The sequence below is a fragment of the Dama dama genome, chromosome 5 (assembly GCF_033118175.1).
Source record: "Dama dama isolate Ldn47 chromosome 5, ASM3311817v1, whole genome shotgun sequence".
NCBI lineage: Eukaryota > Metazoa > Chordata > Mammalia > Artiodactyla > Cervidae > Dama > Dama dama.
Window position 1 is genome coordinate 64,985,973 of NC_083685.1, and position 15,805 is coordinate 65,001,777.

Sequence of the window (15,805 nt, forward strand, 5' to 3'; positions counted from 1 at the left end):
ATTGACTGTAGGTGTATGGGTTTGTTTCTGGGCTCTTTGTTCTGTTCCATTGATCCATATATCTGTTTTGTTTTTTTCCCCCCAATACCACACTGTTTTGATTACTGTAACTTTGTAGTATTGTCTGAAGTCTGGAAAGGTTATGCCTCCAGCTTTGTTTTTTTCCTTAGAATTGCTCTGGCAATTCTGGTTCAATATAATTCTAGGATTATTTGTTCTACTTCTGTGACAGATGTCATGGGTAATTTGATAAAGTGAGTATGTATTAGACCAATAAGTCCTGCTATTATAAGAAGCAGTATGTAGCATCAGGCTATTTACAGGATTTTTTAGCCTAACCAATATGACATATTTTGCGATAAGGTTTTTTTATTGTGGGACATTATCTTCTGGCAACATTCTTGCCCTGTATTTTCAAGATGCCAGTAGCACACCATCCCCAGCTCTAACACACAGAAATGTCTCTAGAGGTGGGGATGGGTACTAAAATTGACCCCAGTTAATAATGGTGGAGTTATCAGGATCAGTAATAACATCCATATTTTCTGGCAGCTGATGCTATTTGCAGTAAGAGGCTTAGTCCGTATCTTGAAGCTCATGATTCTTAGACATCCTAGTTTAATTCTGCAGCCTTCCACAACCAGAAGTAGGAAGTCCTAGATGCAACTGTCCCTGGGGCTCTGGTATTAGCAAAAGACAGCACCAATGATATAATTGGAAGCTGATGCTTCAGTCTTGAATTGTTGAAAGTGAAGGATCAGATTAAGACAAACGCTACTCTAACTGTGTAGGATGATACGGAAATAGAGAAAACAGCAGTACAAGTGGTCAGCATCAAGCAAACACTGTTTGCAGATGACATGATCCTCTATATAGAAAACCCTAAAGACTCTACCAGAAAATTACTAGAGCTAATCAATGAATATAGTTAAGTTGCAGGATATAAAATTAACACACAGAAATCCCTTGCATTCCTATATACTAACAATGAAAAAACAGAAAGAGAAATTAAGGAAACAATACCATTCACCATTGCAACAAAAAGAATAAAATACTTAGGAGTATATCTACCTAAAGAAACAAAGGACCTATACATAGAAAACTATAAAACACTGATGAAAGAAATCAAAGAGGACACAAACAGATGGAGAAACATACCGTGTTCATGGATTGGAAGAATTAATATTGTCAAAATGGCTATTCTACCCAAAGCAGTCTATAGATTCAATGCAATCCCTATCAAGCTACCAACGGTATTTTTCACAGAACTAGACCAAAGAATTTCACAATTTGTATGGAAATACAAAAAACCTCGAATAGCCAAAGTAATCTTGAGAAAGAAGAATGGAACTGGAGGAATCAACCTGCCTGACTTCAGACTCTACTACAAAGCCACAGTCATCAAGACAGTATGGTACTGGCACAAAGACAGAAATATAGATCAATGGAACAGAATAGAAAGCCCAGAGATAAATCCACGAACCTATGGACACCTTATCTTTGACAAAGGAGGCAAGGATATACAATGGAAAAAAGACAACCTCTTTAACAAGTGGTGCTGGGAAAACTGGTCAACCACTTGTAAAAGAATGAAACTAGAACACTTTCTAACACCATACACAAAAATAAACTCAAAATGGATTAAAGATCTAAATGTAAGACCAGAAACTATAAAACTCCTAGAGGAGAACATAGGCAAAACACTCTCCGACATAAACCACAGCAAGATCCTCTATGACCCACCTCCCAGAATATTGGAAATAAAAGCAAAACTAAACAAATGGGACCTAATGAAACTTAAAAGCTTTTGCAGTACAAAGGAAACTATAAGTAAGGTGAAAAGCAAACAGTATGTTTGACTCATAAATGTCTGAAAGCATATATATTGGCTGGCATGACCCGTTGATGTGTTTCCGTCACTTTTGAGAGACTGTATAATGTTGAGGTTAAAAATAAGGCCTCTTGAAGCCAGTGTGCCAGATTTGAATCCCATTTCCTCACTTGGTAGCTGCATGTCATTGAGCAGATTTCTTAATCTGTTTTCTTAGCTGTAAAAGTTTGAGAGTTTTGTGGGTTTTGAAGGAGACAGTGCACATTGAGCAATTAGAATTAAATCAGTTAATATGTGAAAAAACAGAACAGTACCTGACACATAGTAAGTACTCATTGTTTGCATTGTAGGGCTCCATTTGCAAGAGGATACATTATTTAAATCCTTTAACTATCCTAGTCCTCAGTTTTCTTAACTGTTAAATTGGGAAAATCTTATCTGCCTCACAGGCTTCCCTTGTAGCTCAGACAGTAAAGAATCCTCCTGCAATGCAGGAGACCTGGGTTCAGTCCCTGGGTCAGGAAGACCTCCTGGAGAAGGAAATGGCTACTGACTCCAGTATTCTTGCCTGGAGAATCCCATGAACAAGGCCTAGAGGACTACAGTCCATGGGGTCGCAAAGAGTCGGTCACGACTGAGTAAGTAGCATTAACTACTTCACAGGGCACTTGTAAATGTTAAAGGAACTATTTCAGGTAATACGCTTATTAGCATGGCACCTGGCATAGATTGATAGAAGGCAGTTAACAAAGGTCAGCATTCAGTTACTACTGGCAAATTAGGGAACCATGAAGCTATCAAACAGGTTTCATAGGTAGTTCATTCACTAACATTCTGAAAGGTTTCTAGAGCATTTCATGGTTATCATTGATATTCAGAAGCACTCTCAAAGATATCCTAAGACTTTTTTCCATTTTGTCCACTTCTTGTAGTTCAGCTGTCAGTGTCTTATGTTGCAAGCAGGTGAAACCAATTCCAGGTCACTTACATAGAAAAGACATTTACTAAGAGGATCTGAGGTAACTTACAAGAAAGTTGGAAAACCAGAATCCAGGTTCCGTGTCTGGGAGTATGCCCTGAGGCCTGGTTCAGCACAGCCTCAGTGCGGGCACTGTGCTGCCCTGGCTTAGCCCCGGGCTTGGCAGCTGGCACTGCCAGGACTCCGGGTGCTAGCTCTGGTAACTGGTGCTGCCCCATGCGTAGCAGATTGGTCTCACCAGTTACTGCTGCCCCACCGTGAGTTTTTATCATTCCTCTTGCTGTCACTCGTTTCTGATCTCAGGTCTGGGGCAAGTGCCTTCATAGCACCCAGGTCACATGGCAGTTGCCCCAGAGCTTGGGAAACAAGTAATAGTAATGCAACTTATGTAGAACTTATTATTTGCCAGATACTTCTCTAAGTACTTTATTTATATTTCATTTTAGCCTTACAACAACTAAGGTAGGTACTAATATTTTACTGATGAGGAAGGAGAATTTTAGGAACTTTGGGACTTTTATGAATTTTACATAATATGTGGAGGAGCTAGGGATTGAACTCAAGTAATCTGGCTGTAGATATTTGCTTGATTATCAGGTATTTTGAGCTTTTATATAATAAGAAGCAGCTTCTGCCTTTCCCCAGCCTTATGTGGAGGGTTTCCCCCACATTAGAAGGGGACTGTGACTGCGCAGCCAGAAGAATGAGATATAGACTCAATACTTGGCTAAAGTCTAACTTGGCAGACCACTCATTGCCTCTGTTGCTATTTTAAAAGCTCCAAGATGAGGGACACTGAATCTGAGGATCAGAGAGGTTTTTTTTTTTTTTTTTTTTTTTTTTTTAGTGCTCTGCCATTTTTTATTCACTTAGAGGAGAATACTTGTGAGATTTCAGATTCTGGATCAAATAGGGAATATGTGTCTATAAATAACACAGGATTCTGCAGCATTTTTATAGTGAGAGGGTATTGGCCTAGTTTATTTTTGTCATGAAGACCAGTTTTGGAAAATTGGTAAACTTTATTTGCTGCTGGGTCGTAGAGCCGCAAGTCAGTCCTTGCTCGTAGGTGGGCGTTCCATTCAGGACCAGACGCCTGTCACCACCAGACTGGTGTGGTCTCCCTAGGGGTGGAGTTGGGGCTTTCAAGAAAAGCAGATCCTCTGCCATTAGAGGTGGTAGGATGGAATTTCACCCTACAAAAAGCTGACTTTATTGAGGTAAATTTTGCCTGTGATAAAATGTGTTCATTTAAAATGTACAGTTCGATGAGTTTTGACAAGTGTATAAATTCGGGAAACCGTAACCTCAGTCAAGATACAGACAAAGTTTCTTGCGCCCTTTTGCAGTCAGCCCTCCTGTGTCCACCCTCCTCCCTAGGCGAGAGCTGGTCTGTCCTGATACATTAGTTTTATGTGCTCTGTGTGTGTGCTCAGGTGTTCGTCGTGTCCGTCTCTCTGTGACGCTGTGGACTGTAGCCCTCCAGGCTCCGCTATCCATGGGATTTTCCAGGCAAAAATACTGGAGGGGGTTGCCTTTTCCTTCTCCAGGGGATCTTCCCAGCCCCAAGGTTGAACCCCCATCTCTTGTATCTCCTACACTGGCAGGTGGATTCTTTACCACTGGGCCACCTGGGAAGCCCTTCTTCATCTACAAAAATGAGAATTTTGTGTTCTATAGTTCTGGTATGTATTTTTTTGTGTCTGGATTTTTGGCTCAGAATACTGAGATTAAACAACAGCTATTGCGTACATCAGTAATTCACTCCTTTTTATTGCTGAGGAATATTCCATTATAAGTATAAACTATAATTTGTTTATCCATTAACCTGTTGATGGACATTTTTTTCTTCTCATTTTGGGCTCTTATAAGTAAGCCTGCTATGAATATACATATACAAGTCTCTTTGGGATGTTTGTTTTTATTTTTCTGGTAAATGCTTAGGTGTAGAATGACTGAGTTATTTGATCAAGTGTATGTTTAATTTCATAAGAAATTGCTAAGTGAAGTGGTTTTTTACATTTCCTCCAGCAGTGTATTGGAGAAGGAAATGGCAACCCACTCCAATATTGTTGCCTGGAGAGTCCCATGGACAGAGGAGCCTGGCAGACTACAGTCCATGGGGTCGCAAGGAGTCGGACACGACTTAGCAACTAAACCACGAGCAGTGTATGCAAGTTCCAGTACTACTCTTTAACCAATATTTGGTATTGTCAGCCTTTTTGAACTTCAGCTCTTATATTGGGTGTATGCTTGTGTCTCTTGTGGCTTTAAATGTATTTCCTTGATGATTAGTGATGTTAAACATCTTCCATGCACTTACCATTTATTTGTTTTCTTTAGTGAGGTGCCTGTTAAAGTATTTGGGTTGTTTGTCTTCTTATTGAATTTTATTTATTTAAATAAGACATATATATATTTTAAATGGGGCTTCCCTGGTGGCTCAATGGTAAGGAATGTGCCTGCCAATGCAGGAGACTCAGGTTCAATCCCTGGGTTGGGAAGATCTCCTGAAGAAGGAAATGGCAACCCACTCCAGTATTCTTGCCTGGGAAATCCCATGGACAGAGGAGCCTGGTGAGCTCCTGGTGTGGTCCATGGGGTCGCAAAAGAATCCAACATGACTGAGCAACTAAACAACAGCTTATTTTGAATACCAGTTGTTTTTCAGATACATATGTTACATCTATTTTCTCCCAATCTGTAGCTCATCTTTTCATCTTTTTTTTTTTTTTTTCCCACAAGGAATATCATTTTATTACTGTAATCACAAAATCATAATTTCTGTACAGGAATGTATAAGTGAACATTAATCAATGCATTGATAATTCACTTCATAAAGAGGGTGAACACACTACAGAACATAACTGTAAAGAAAAAATATTGTAAAATTTTCTGGCCTCGCAGTGCACTTTTTAGTGCAAGTATTTTAAGACACAATAGTGTTCAATTCAGCAAAGTATTGCAGAATGTCATGCCACAGTCCACTTAATTCAAAGAGGGTCAGGACATGCAGCTTGTAATAAAATGTCAGAATATATATTTATAAAAAACCACATGTAATTCATAAAATATATAGTGGTTTATTTAGATTGTTTTTAATGATTTCACTATGGAATTCTGCATAACTGGAACAAGCATCCAAGATCTTCTTAACAGGAATAATCTTCTTGCTAGGCAATGGCTTTGGCCTCAGGTAGGAATGCTGTTGTTTATCAGCTGTTGTTGTGTTTGTACTAATGATTCTAAGTACTTGATAATAACAGTTTTAAAATCTTTCACTCGTTCTTTCTCAAATCTTCCCACTTCTTTTCTAATTGTTTTAGAGATCTGTTCAAAATCTCTTTCTCCTTGTTGTACTTTTGCCTCCCACTCTCTTATTTCATTTTTAGCTTGCTGTATTTTATCTGGTTTGTTAGCAACCATCATTTTTGCTTCAGTTTCACGTTTTTTGAGCAAAGTAATTTGGGCATCTTCCCATTTCTGCCAGCATTTCACTCGATGGTCAGACACACCTTTCACTGCAGCAATAAGACGAATGTAGTCACTAAGTAGTTCTGAAAACATATAAAAATCAGCAAAAGCTTGTTCTTGATGTAACTGGTCTATCTTCTCCTCAACCTCTGCAAGCTGAGACAAAGCTCTAGATAGAGCAGTATGATCTTCAGAATTACCTAACATGGCAGCACTTTTAGCAAAGGCAGCTGTGTTGGCTGAAAGTTCTTTTCTATGACAGACCAAGGCTTCAACACTGGCATGAAGTTTCCTAAGTTGCTGATCCAGATTTTCAAATTGCTGCTGCTTTTCTTCAAACCATGCATCCGATTCATTCATCTTGATTGTCATTTTGTTGACAGCATCGGCAGCCTTGTTCACCATCCTCAATATTCCTGCTCCACTCAGAGCCTGTGTATTAACTGCTCTAGGCAGCTCCGAACTTTCTAAGAACTGCCTTAAATCAGGATCCTGTAGTAAAGTTGGATGCTTTACTGTTCTTTGAAGATACCTTTCAAGAGCTGCTCTCCATTTTTCTACAAATTCTGTGGATGATGAATCTTCTTTACCCACCTTGACCTTGGTCATGCCTACTATACTCTTTTCTGGTGGTGGTGGCACAATATAACCAACGTGTAAATACTTGCTTGCTAACTTGCTATGCAAACCGAGAAAGTCACTAAATCTTCTTTTAACTGAAAATTCACTTTTACTGAACATGGAAAGAGAAGTCTTTGTCGTTACTCTATAAGCCATGTAAGCATTCATGCCATCACCAACTTTCTCTGGATCTGATACACCAATTTCTATATCAAAAACATCTCCATTTGCTTCTTCTTCAATCTCATCCCTGGATCTATCAAAGATCACAGGAGCAGACATACTCTTTGATTCAACTCCGGGAGCAATGAGTGTTGTGGGGGTCACAGGTGTGACTGCAGGAGAAGGTTCTGAGGAGAGTATAGGTTCCCTTTCTGGACTGTCCAGAGAAACTTCTTCTGTAGCTTCTGCAAAAAGATCTTCTCTGTCATCATCTAGCACAACTTCTGTGGGCTTTGGACCATTGGAGTTCGTACTAATATCTTCTGCAAGAAAGCTAGCTGGATCCGGAGATGATGGACTTGACTCTAGGGTGGAGACAGTGCTGGTGAACAGGTCCTCTCCGTCCTCCAGCTCTTCAAAGTCGGTGGGTTTCCCGTCCCCTAGCGGAGGAGGCTCCCTCTCGGCCGCCATCTTCGCTCGCCCCATCTTTTCATCTTTTAAATGGTGTCATTTTGAAAAGAAATTTTTAATTTTGATGAAGTCCATACTATCAGTGTTTCTCTTATTGTTTGTTTTCCATTTCCTAAGAAAATATTTGCCTACTCCAAAGTCATTGTGAAGTCTACTAATAAACCCATCAAAAGCAGTCTCCATTTCTGTTATAAGTGATTTTTATCTCTAGCATTTCTTTTTGGTTCTTTCTTAGTGTTTATACATCTCTGTTTGCGTTGTCCAGCTGTTCATGCATGCTGTCTGCTTTATGCATTACAGCCGTCTGAGCCACCAGGGAAGCCCATATTACTCATAGTTGTTTTAAGTTCCTGGTCTGGTAATTCCACCATCTGTGCCATTTCTGATTGTGATGTTTGCTTTGTGACTTCAGATTGTATTTTTTGCCTTTTGTAGACCTTGTAATTTTTACTTGTTAATCAGACATGATGTATCAGGTAAAAGGACCTGCTGTAAATGTGGGCCATAAAGTATAGGAGGAGGGGAGCATTATATATCCTATGATTAGGTGCCAGTCTTTTAGTGAGCCTGTGCCTCTGGATTGTGAAATTCTCGAGTGTTTCTCAGTTTTTCTCTCCTCTGCTTATGTGGCACAGGATAGCTAGAATGTGCTGGGTGTTGCCGTCCTGCTCAGCTCTGTTAGCTGCTGGTTATACCCAAGCAGGCTGGGTTCTGGTTTCTCCTGAGGGTATGCCTAGTTAAAAATAGAGTACTTAGGGACCTCCCTGGTGGTGCAGTGGATGAGAATTCTCCTGCCAGTGCATGGGACTCGGGTTCAGTCCCTGTTCTGGGAAGATTCTACCTGCTGTGTGGAGCAGCTCGGCCTGTGAGCCACACTGCTGAAGCCCGCATGCCCTGGAGCTGTGCTCCAGAAGAGAGAAGAAGCCGCTGCGATGAGGAGCCCCCACTCTGCGGCTGGAGAGAGCCCGCATGCAGCAACGAAGACACAGCACAGCCAAGAGAAAAAGAGTGGGCTGATGGACCGCTGAGTGAGTTTCACAGAGGTTCCAGTTCTCACCGCTTGCTGGAAAGAGGAGGGAGTTTTTCTGTGATATTTACTGGGGTAACCTGGCCCCGCTCTTGAAAGCAACACTAAATATTGTGGGGCCTTGCTTTTGACTGGGTTCCTCTGGAGTCTTTAACTCTCAAGAGTTGTCCACGCTGAGGCTCCAGCAATTCATTGATTACAGTTCAGATTTTCCTACCACAGCACTGGTTACTGAGGCGGTTTCCACTGGTTTTGTTCTAGTAAGTCATGACCCTTTGCATTTGCCTCCTTCCAACTTTGTACCCTGTGTCCTCCCCTCTTCTATGAATCCAAGAAGGCTTGTTGATTTTTTTGTGTGTTCAGCATACTTGTTAGAATAAGATGGTGATTTCCAAGCTCCTTACAATGCAGAAACGAAAGCAGAAGTCCCCACCCCAAGATAACTACTGTCCTGCCTACCATCATCGTACCTTATTGGTTTTCTTTTTGAATCGAGTCATATAGTATATACTCTTTGGGTCTGGCTGCGGTGGTTCAACGTGGTCTGTAAGAATATTTTCTGTTTTTAATAGCAGCAGTACTATTTTATTGCCGTGTAGTATAGTGTTCCATTGTTTGATTATACTACAGTTTCTTAATCTGTTCTACTGTTGATGGACATTTGAGTTTCCAGTTTTAAGCTGTATTATGGATAAAGCTGCTGTGAATAGTCTTGTACTTGTTTTATGATGGACAGATGCACTATATTTCACAGGTATGTTCGCTAGGAGTAAATTTTCTGGGTTGTAGAATAGGCATATGTTTAATAGTATTGCCAGAAAGTTTTCAGTGATTTTGCCAAATTTTACTTGTACGGACAATGTATGAGAACCTACATACTTGCTAACACTTAATTTTGTCAGTCTTTCTAAATTTGGCCATTCTAATGGGTGTTAGTAGTATTCTGATCTGTGGTCTTAATCTGCATGATGAATTAAACTGAATGACAGGGCTGTCCCCGTGACTCAGATGGTAAAGAATCCGCCTGAAATGTGGAAGACCCGGGTTCTTTTCCTGGTTCAGAAAGATCCCCTGGAGAAAGGAATTGCTACCCACTCCAGTATTCTTGCATGGAGAATTCCATGGACAGAGGGGCCTGGTGGGCTACAGTCCACGGGGTCCCAAAGAGTCAGACACAAATGACTTGTGGATCTTTCCTAATACTGAAATTTTATGTTTGCTTAAAGAGTCTAGTGCATGCTTATAGCAGTAGTTCTCATTAGCTACACTTTGGAATCACCTGGTGAACTTTTCAAACTTAAAGTTCCCCAGGTAATTCTAGGATGCAGAGAGGGTTGAAAGTCATTGGCATTTTTGAATGAAACATTCTGTGCCTCTCAGGACTTTGCTGTACCCTTTGATGAGTGACATGTTTGTCTTTCTCATTGCCCAAGCCAAAAATTGGGTAGGGAGCAGGGAGAAGGCCTGGGTTACCCTACATTTCTCTGCTACTCTTGATCCCCCACAATCTAGTCACTCTGTAAGGCTCTTACTTTACCTCCTAAAGAATTCTCAAAAAAGAATTCACCTTTTTCTATTCCCACAGCCTTAATGTAGATCTTTATTATTTCTTACTCACACTGTAAAATGCTTCCTAAGTGGTTTTCTACTTCTAGTCTTTCCTTCTTTCCCTTCAGTCTAACTTCCTGTCAGGCTGTTCTCTAAAATAAATTGATCAGATTTTTCTACTTCTCTCTCTGTATCTCTTTTAGGAGAAGTTCAGTTCTTGGTCTAGCATTTGTAAAGTCCAATATGATCTCCTACATACTTTTCTAGCCTCCTTGTCATTTTTATTTTTAAAACCTAATTTTGATAAAATTTCATACAAAAAATTAAACTCTTTACCCAGATTCACCATTGTTTTGTCCCATTTACTTTAACATTTTCTCTTTAAATACAGTTTCTTCTCTAGTGATTTGCAGACATTATGTCCATTTGTTCCTAAGAACAAGAACTTTCTCTTATATAATCTCAGTACTTTTATCAAAATTAGAAAATTATTAAGGAAATTGATACAGTACTATTATTTAATCCACAGTTGTTCCAATAATATCCTTTACAGCTATTTTTTTTCCTGTTTTGTGATCCAGTCTATAATATATATTGTATCTAGCTGTCTTTTCTCTTGTCGTCTTTTATCTGCAACAGTTCATTTGCTTTTGTTTTTCTTGAACTTAAGCTTTATCAAGTATAGGAGCCAGGTTTTCTACTTCCTACATCTATTCCCATGATTTTTGATCTTTATTATTTCCTTCCTACATCTTAACATTTAATTTGCTCGTTTTCTATTTTCTTAAGGTACAATCTTAGATTGTTGGTTTAAGATCTTCTATTCAGATATAGGCATTTAAAGCTATAAATTTCTCTCAGCATTGCTTCTTTAGGTGCATCCCACAAATACTGCTGCGGTGCATTTTCATTTTCTTTCTTTTTTTTTCTCCCCCTCCCCTGCATTTTCATTCAGTTAAAAAATATTTTCTTTCTCTTGTGATTTCTTCTTTTTCATATTAATGTTTTAGATACGTTGTTTAGTTTCCAAATTTGGGGCAGGCCCCTGCATCTCTTGTGTGAGTTGATTGTAATTAAATTTCTCTGTGGTCATAGAACATTCTTTATATGGTTTCAGTCTTCTAAAATTTATTGAGTTATATTTTATGGCCTAAAATATGATCTGTTTTGCTGAACACAGCATGTTCACATGAAAATAATATATATTCTGCCATTATTGTTTCCTGTAAGTATCAGAGTGGTTGATGGTGTTCAGATCTTATGTGTTTATGCTGGTTTTCTTTGTCTAGTTCTGTCAGTTGCTATAAGAGTGATGGTAAAGTCTCCAACTATGATTGTGGAGTTCTGTTTCTCCTTTTAATTCTGTCAGTGTTTGTTTCATTTATTTTGAAGCTCTGTTATTGGAACCAACATACACATTTGTGATTGTTTTGTATTCCTAGTGAATTGATCATTTTATCATTATGAAATATCAGAGTTATACTACCCTCTTTATCTCTGGTAATACTTTTTTAAACTATTAAGCTATTTTATCAGATATTATTAATAATAAAACTGTGCCAACTTTCTTATGCCTACTCTTTGTGTGGTGTATCTTTGTTCATCTATTTATTTTCAATCTGTAATATTTACACCTTTGTCTTTAAAGTGCATCTCTTGTAGATAGAATATAGTAGGATTGTTAAAAATATGTATATATACACCTATATTCAGGGAATTCCCTGGTGGTCCAGCGATTAGAGCTCTGTGCTTTCACTGCCAGCGGTCTGGGTTCAGTCTTGGGCAGGGAACTAAGATCCTGCAAGCCACAGGACAGGGCTTGCGATGATTATAGTGTATACATTAAACTTTTCATATTTCACTTACAATTAATAATGTACTGCTTTTCTCTTAAAACAGAAATTTGTAACCTTTTAGGTCTGTATTTCCCTTTTGTTGTTGTTCAGTCGTAAGTCACGCGACCCCATGGACTGCAGCATGCCAGGCTTCCCTGTCACTCATCATCTCCCAAAGTTTGCCCAAGTTCACTACCATTGAATCAATGATGCCATCCAACCATCTTATCCTCTGTTGCCCTCTTCTCCTTCTGCCTTCAATCTTTCCCTGCATCAGGGTCTTTTCCATTGAGTCAATATTTCCCTTACCTCCCTTCTTGTTCTTTGATATACTTGTTTAATATATGTTACATCTGGATACATTGTAAACCACAGAAATGATGTTATCAACATTTGCTTTAAGCAGTTATATGGTTTATAAAGAAATTTAGATGAATCGGTAAAAACAAAATGGTTTTTGTGTTTACCCAGGTAATTACCATTTCATTTCTTTCTCATTCTTTTCTGAACATTCATTTTTTTCTGTCTGGTTTTATTTCCCTTCAGCAGGAGAATTTCATTTAGCATTTTGTATAGTTCAGGTCTGCTGGTGATGCATTCTCTTAGTTTTATTTGATAATACCCTTAGTACTCTCTGTAATTCCTAATATTTTCCCTGGATATAGAGTTCTAGGTAGACAGCGTTCTTTTTACCAGTGTTCTACTCTCTTCTGGCATTTACAGTTTTTGATGAGAAATCAGCCATTGGTTGGAATTTTGTTTCTGATAGTAATATTTTTTCCCTCTTGCTGCTTTTGAGGTTACCTCTTTATCTTTAAAAGGTTTGACTGTGATGTACTTTGTGTTTATTCTGCATGTTGTTCATTAAATATCTTGCATCTATAAATTTTTGTCTTTCATCAGATTTGGAAAAAATTGGGCCATTAGTTCTCTAAATACTTTTTCTGTACCCTTTTCTTTTTAGCATTTTACTTACATATAAGTTGGAATATTTAATACTGTCTTATGGTTCCATGAAGCTTTTCTTTTAGTCTTTGTTTTTGCTCTACTCTCTACCTTGGATAATTTATATTTATTTAGTTTTACTTACTGTTTTGTATGTCATCTTCATTTGGCTAGGTCCATCTAGTGATTTTTTTCTTTGAAAAATTGTGGTTTTCAATTCTATAATAGAATCCATTTGCTTCATTTTTACTGTACTGAGAGAATTCCAATTTTTTTCACTGAGATTTTTGATTCACTGAAAATGTTTCACTTATTTGCAGGTACTGTAGCTTCGTTTGAATCTGTATCAATTCCAATCTCTGCTTCATATCAGAGCCAGACTAAATTATTTTTCTTTTCTCCTGGGAATCCTGTGTCATTTTCTTGGTTCGTTATATATCTGGTAATTTTGAGTTATATCCTGAACATTTTGAACATTGAGATGCGAAGATCGGAGATTCTCTTATTCTTTTCCAGCATCACTTCCTTTGTTTTGGTTGCTGATTTTCTTGGCTGGGCTTGCATTACAAACTCAGTTTCTTGTCTGTGCAGGTACATTGAGGGGTTAGAGATGTGAGTAGACAGAGTTTGGGAATCCCCTTTCTGGACCTTTCTTTTTCAGTATTACCCCTTTCCTTTTACTTTTGTCAGCTTAACTTTTTCCCAGCTGAAAAGGACTAGTTTTCCAGCTACTGGGTGCACGGCATGGATAGAATTTAGTTTTTGTCTACAAGCCAAAGAAATGGAAACTTCCTCGCATAGCTCCCTGTCTCCCCTTCAAGCATGCAGTCTCCACAAGAGTGCTTCTCTTTGCTCTCCAGTGCCTTCAAATAATTGCTTTTTAAATTGTGTTCAGCTTTTGCTGTTGTTTTCTGTGCAGGGGTGGGGGGGTTTAGCATAGTTCCAGAAACAAATCCTTGCCTTCTTTTTTACCTGTCCTTGGAAGCCGCCTGTTGTGGTTTTTCCTCCTGCCCTGCTTCCCTGCCATCTCTTGTAAGTTTCCTTTGCTAGTTCCTCCCATGTCCGAATACTGAAGTGTCCTAGAACTCACTTTGCTAAGCTCTCTCTTGTATCTGCATTGACTTTCTAGATCAAAAGTCAAGCCAAACCTGTGTATGTGTGCTCAGTCACTCAGCTGAGTCCGAATCTTTGTGACCATATGGACTGCAGCCCGCCAGCTGCCTCTGTCCATGGGATTCTCCAGGCAAGAACACTGGAGTGGGTTGCCATTTCCTCCTTCAAGGGATCTTCCCAATCCAGGGATCAAACCCACGTCTCCTGTGGCTCCTGCATTGGCAGGCAGATTCTTTACCACTGAGCCACGTGGGAGTCCCGAATCCATGCCTAGTCACTTACGTATTTTCTTTGGCTACTTTGGGCTATGGCATCAGAGTTGACAGCAGAGTTGAGTAGTTGTGTAGGCTCACAAAATCCTATAGTGTTTGCCATTTGGCCCTTTATAGAAAATGCTCGCTGACCCCTGATCTAGGTAATCTTATGCAGTCCAGGAATTTAAATGCCATCTACAACACCAGTGACTTATAAATTTCTTATCCCCAGCTTCAAGCTTTCTTCTGGACTTCAAACTCATATACCCAAAAGCCCAGCACCCTTAACTATACAAACCATAACATATCCTAATCTAAACTCTAGCTATTTTTCCTACCTTGTGCTCCACCCTGAGTCTTGCCTAGTTCTGTTAACAGCAATTCCACTTTAACAGCTGCTCAGGCCAGAAACCTTTGCAGTTGTCCTTGACCTCTCTTTTTCCCATCTCTCACACCTGTCTGTAAGGAGTTCCAGTTTGTTCTACTGCAGAATTATGTCTAGAATCTAACCACTTCTTACCTCCTCAGCCACTGTCACCCTACTCCAAGCTACCATTATCTCTTGCCTAGATTATTCCATAAAGTTTTTCTCCCTGCTTCTGCCTTTTGCTCACTTCGAGTTTAGTGTACCACAGCAGGAAAAGAGCGGTCCTTAAATGTAAGTCAGATCATTTCACTCTTAAGTTCAGAACCCTTCAGTGGTTTCTCATTTCACTGAGAATAAAATCCAGAATTCTTGCTGCTGTCTTCAATGCTTCATGTGTTCTTGCTGCCTCTCTGACGTTTCTTTCTGTTCTCCCGGCCCTGAAACTGTTTCCTGTTCCTGGAGAAGCTGAGCCTGTTCCCACCTCCCTGTCTTTATGTTTACTGTTTCCTCTGCCTGGGGTTCTGTAACTGCTTTAGTTGTGTCTTACAGAAATATGATGCCTCTTTCTAAGTTTTTCCCTGACCACATAATTTAAAACAGCACGTGCACGAACAAATGTGTTTATATACATGCTGTTAGCATTTAGGACTGCATGATGTGTGTATTTGTTTGTTTGTTTTCCACAACTAGGATATAAGCTCTTGAGGGTAGGAAGTTTTCTCTGTTTGGTTCACCACTCTGTCCTAAGTATCTGACATCCTGCCCAGCACATCAGAGAGCTCGATAAATCAGTTGAATCAATGACTGTATGAATGAACGATTGTTCTAGCTAAATTGCTCTACTTGGGTTTTGGAATATATTAGATTCTATTCTGCTCCTATTAGTCTTTCTATTTAGAATCTCTCCTTTACTGTGTCCCCATCTGTCATCCTACAAGATCCAGCTTAAGTATCCACCTCTGGTTAAGTTTTCCCTCTGAGTGCTTACTGTATTAAGTGCTTCCCTCAGGTGCTCACAACACTGTATTGTAATTACGTTTTGCCAGTACTTCTAGTTCTTAGAAGCCTAAGGTCTGATTTCTGTTTTATCCCATGCATATTGTGTAGAAGATAGCAAGTACCTGTTGAATCACCAGCTGTTATTAGGAGGGAGAAAGTAAGAGCATATCTTATAATTT

General features: G+C 39.3%; 2 protein-coding genes across 9 annotated transcripts in view; one reads left to right on the forward strand and one right to left on the reverse strand.

Moving 5' to 3' along the window:
• ARFIP1 (ADP ribosylation factor interacting protein 1) overlaps window positions 1-15,805 on the forward strand; it is a 128,376-nt gene that overhangs the window by 28,098 nt on the left and 84,473 nt on the right. Inside the window, exon 1 of one of the 8 annotated variants that reach the window (XM_061142522.1) lies at window positions 2,336-2,469. The exons of 5 other annotated variants lie outside the window; for them this stretch is intronic. The gene's annotated coding sequence lies outside the window, so the exon portion shown is untranslated. 2 more of the 8 variants (XM_061142521.1, XM_061142517.1) reach the window with 2 other exon arrangements.
• On the reverse strand, window positions 5,874-7,567 carry LOC133056778 (sorting nexin-2-like). The gene has a single exon (XM_061142511.1). The coding sequence runs from the start codon at window positions 7,551-7,553 to the stop codon at window positions 6,003-6,005; it is 1,551 nt and encodes a 516-aa protein (XP_060998494.1). The 5' UTR covers window positions 7,554-7,567; the 3' UTR covers window positions 5,874-6,002.

Excerpts from the sequence above, each read along its gene's own strand:
- LOC133056778 (XM_061142511.1), bottom strand. The coding sequence starts at position 7,553 with ATGGGGCGAGCGAAGATGGCGGCCGAGAGGGAGCCTCCTCCGCTAGGG.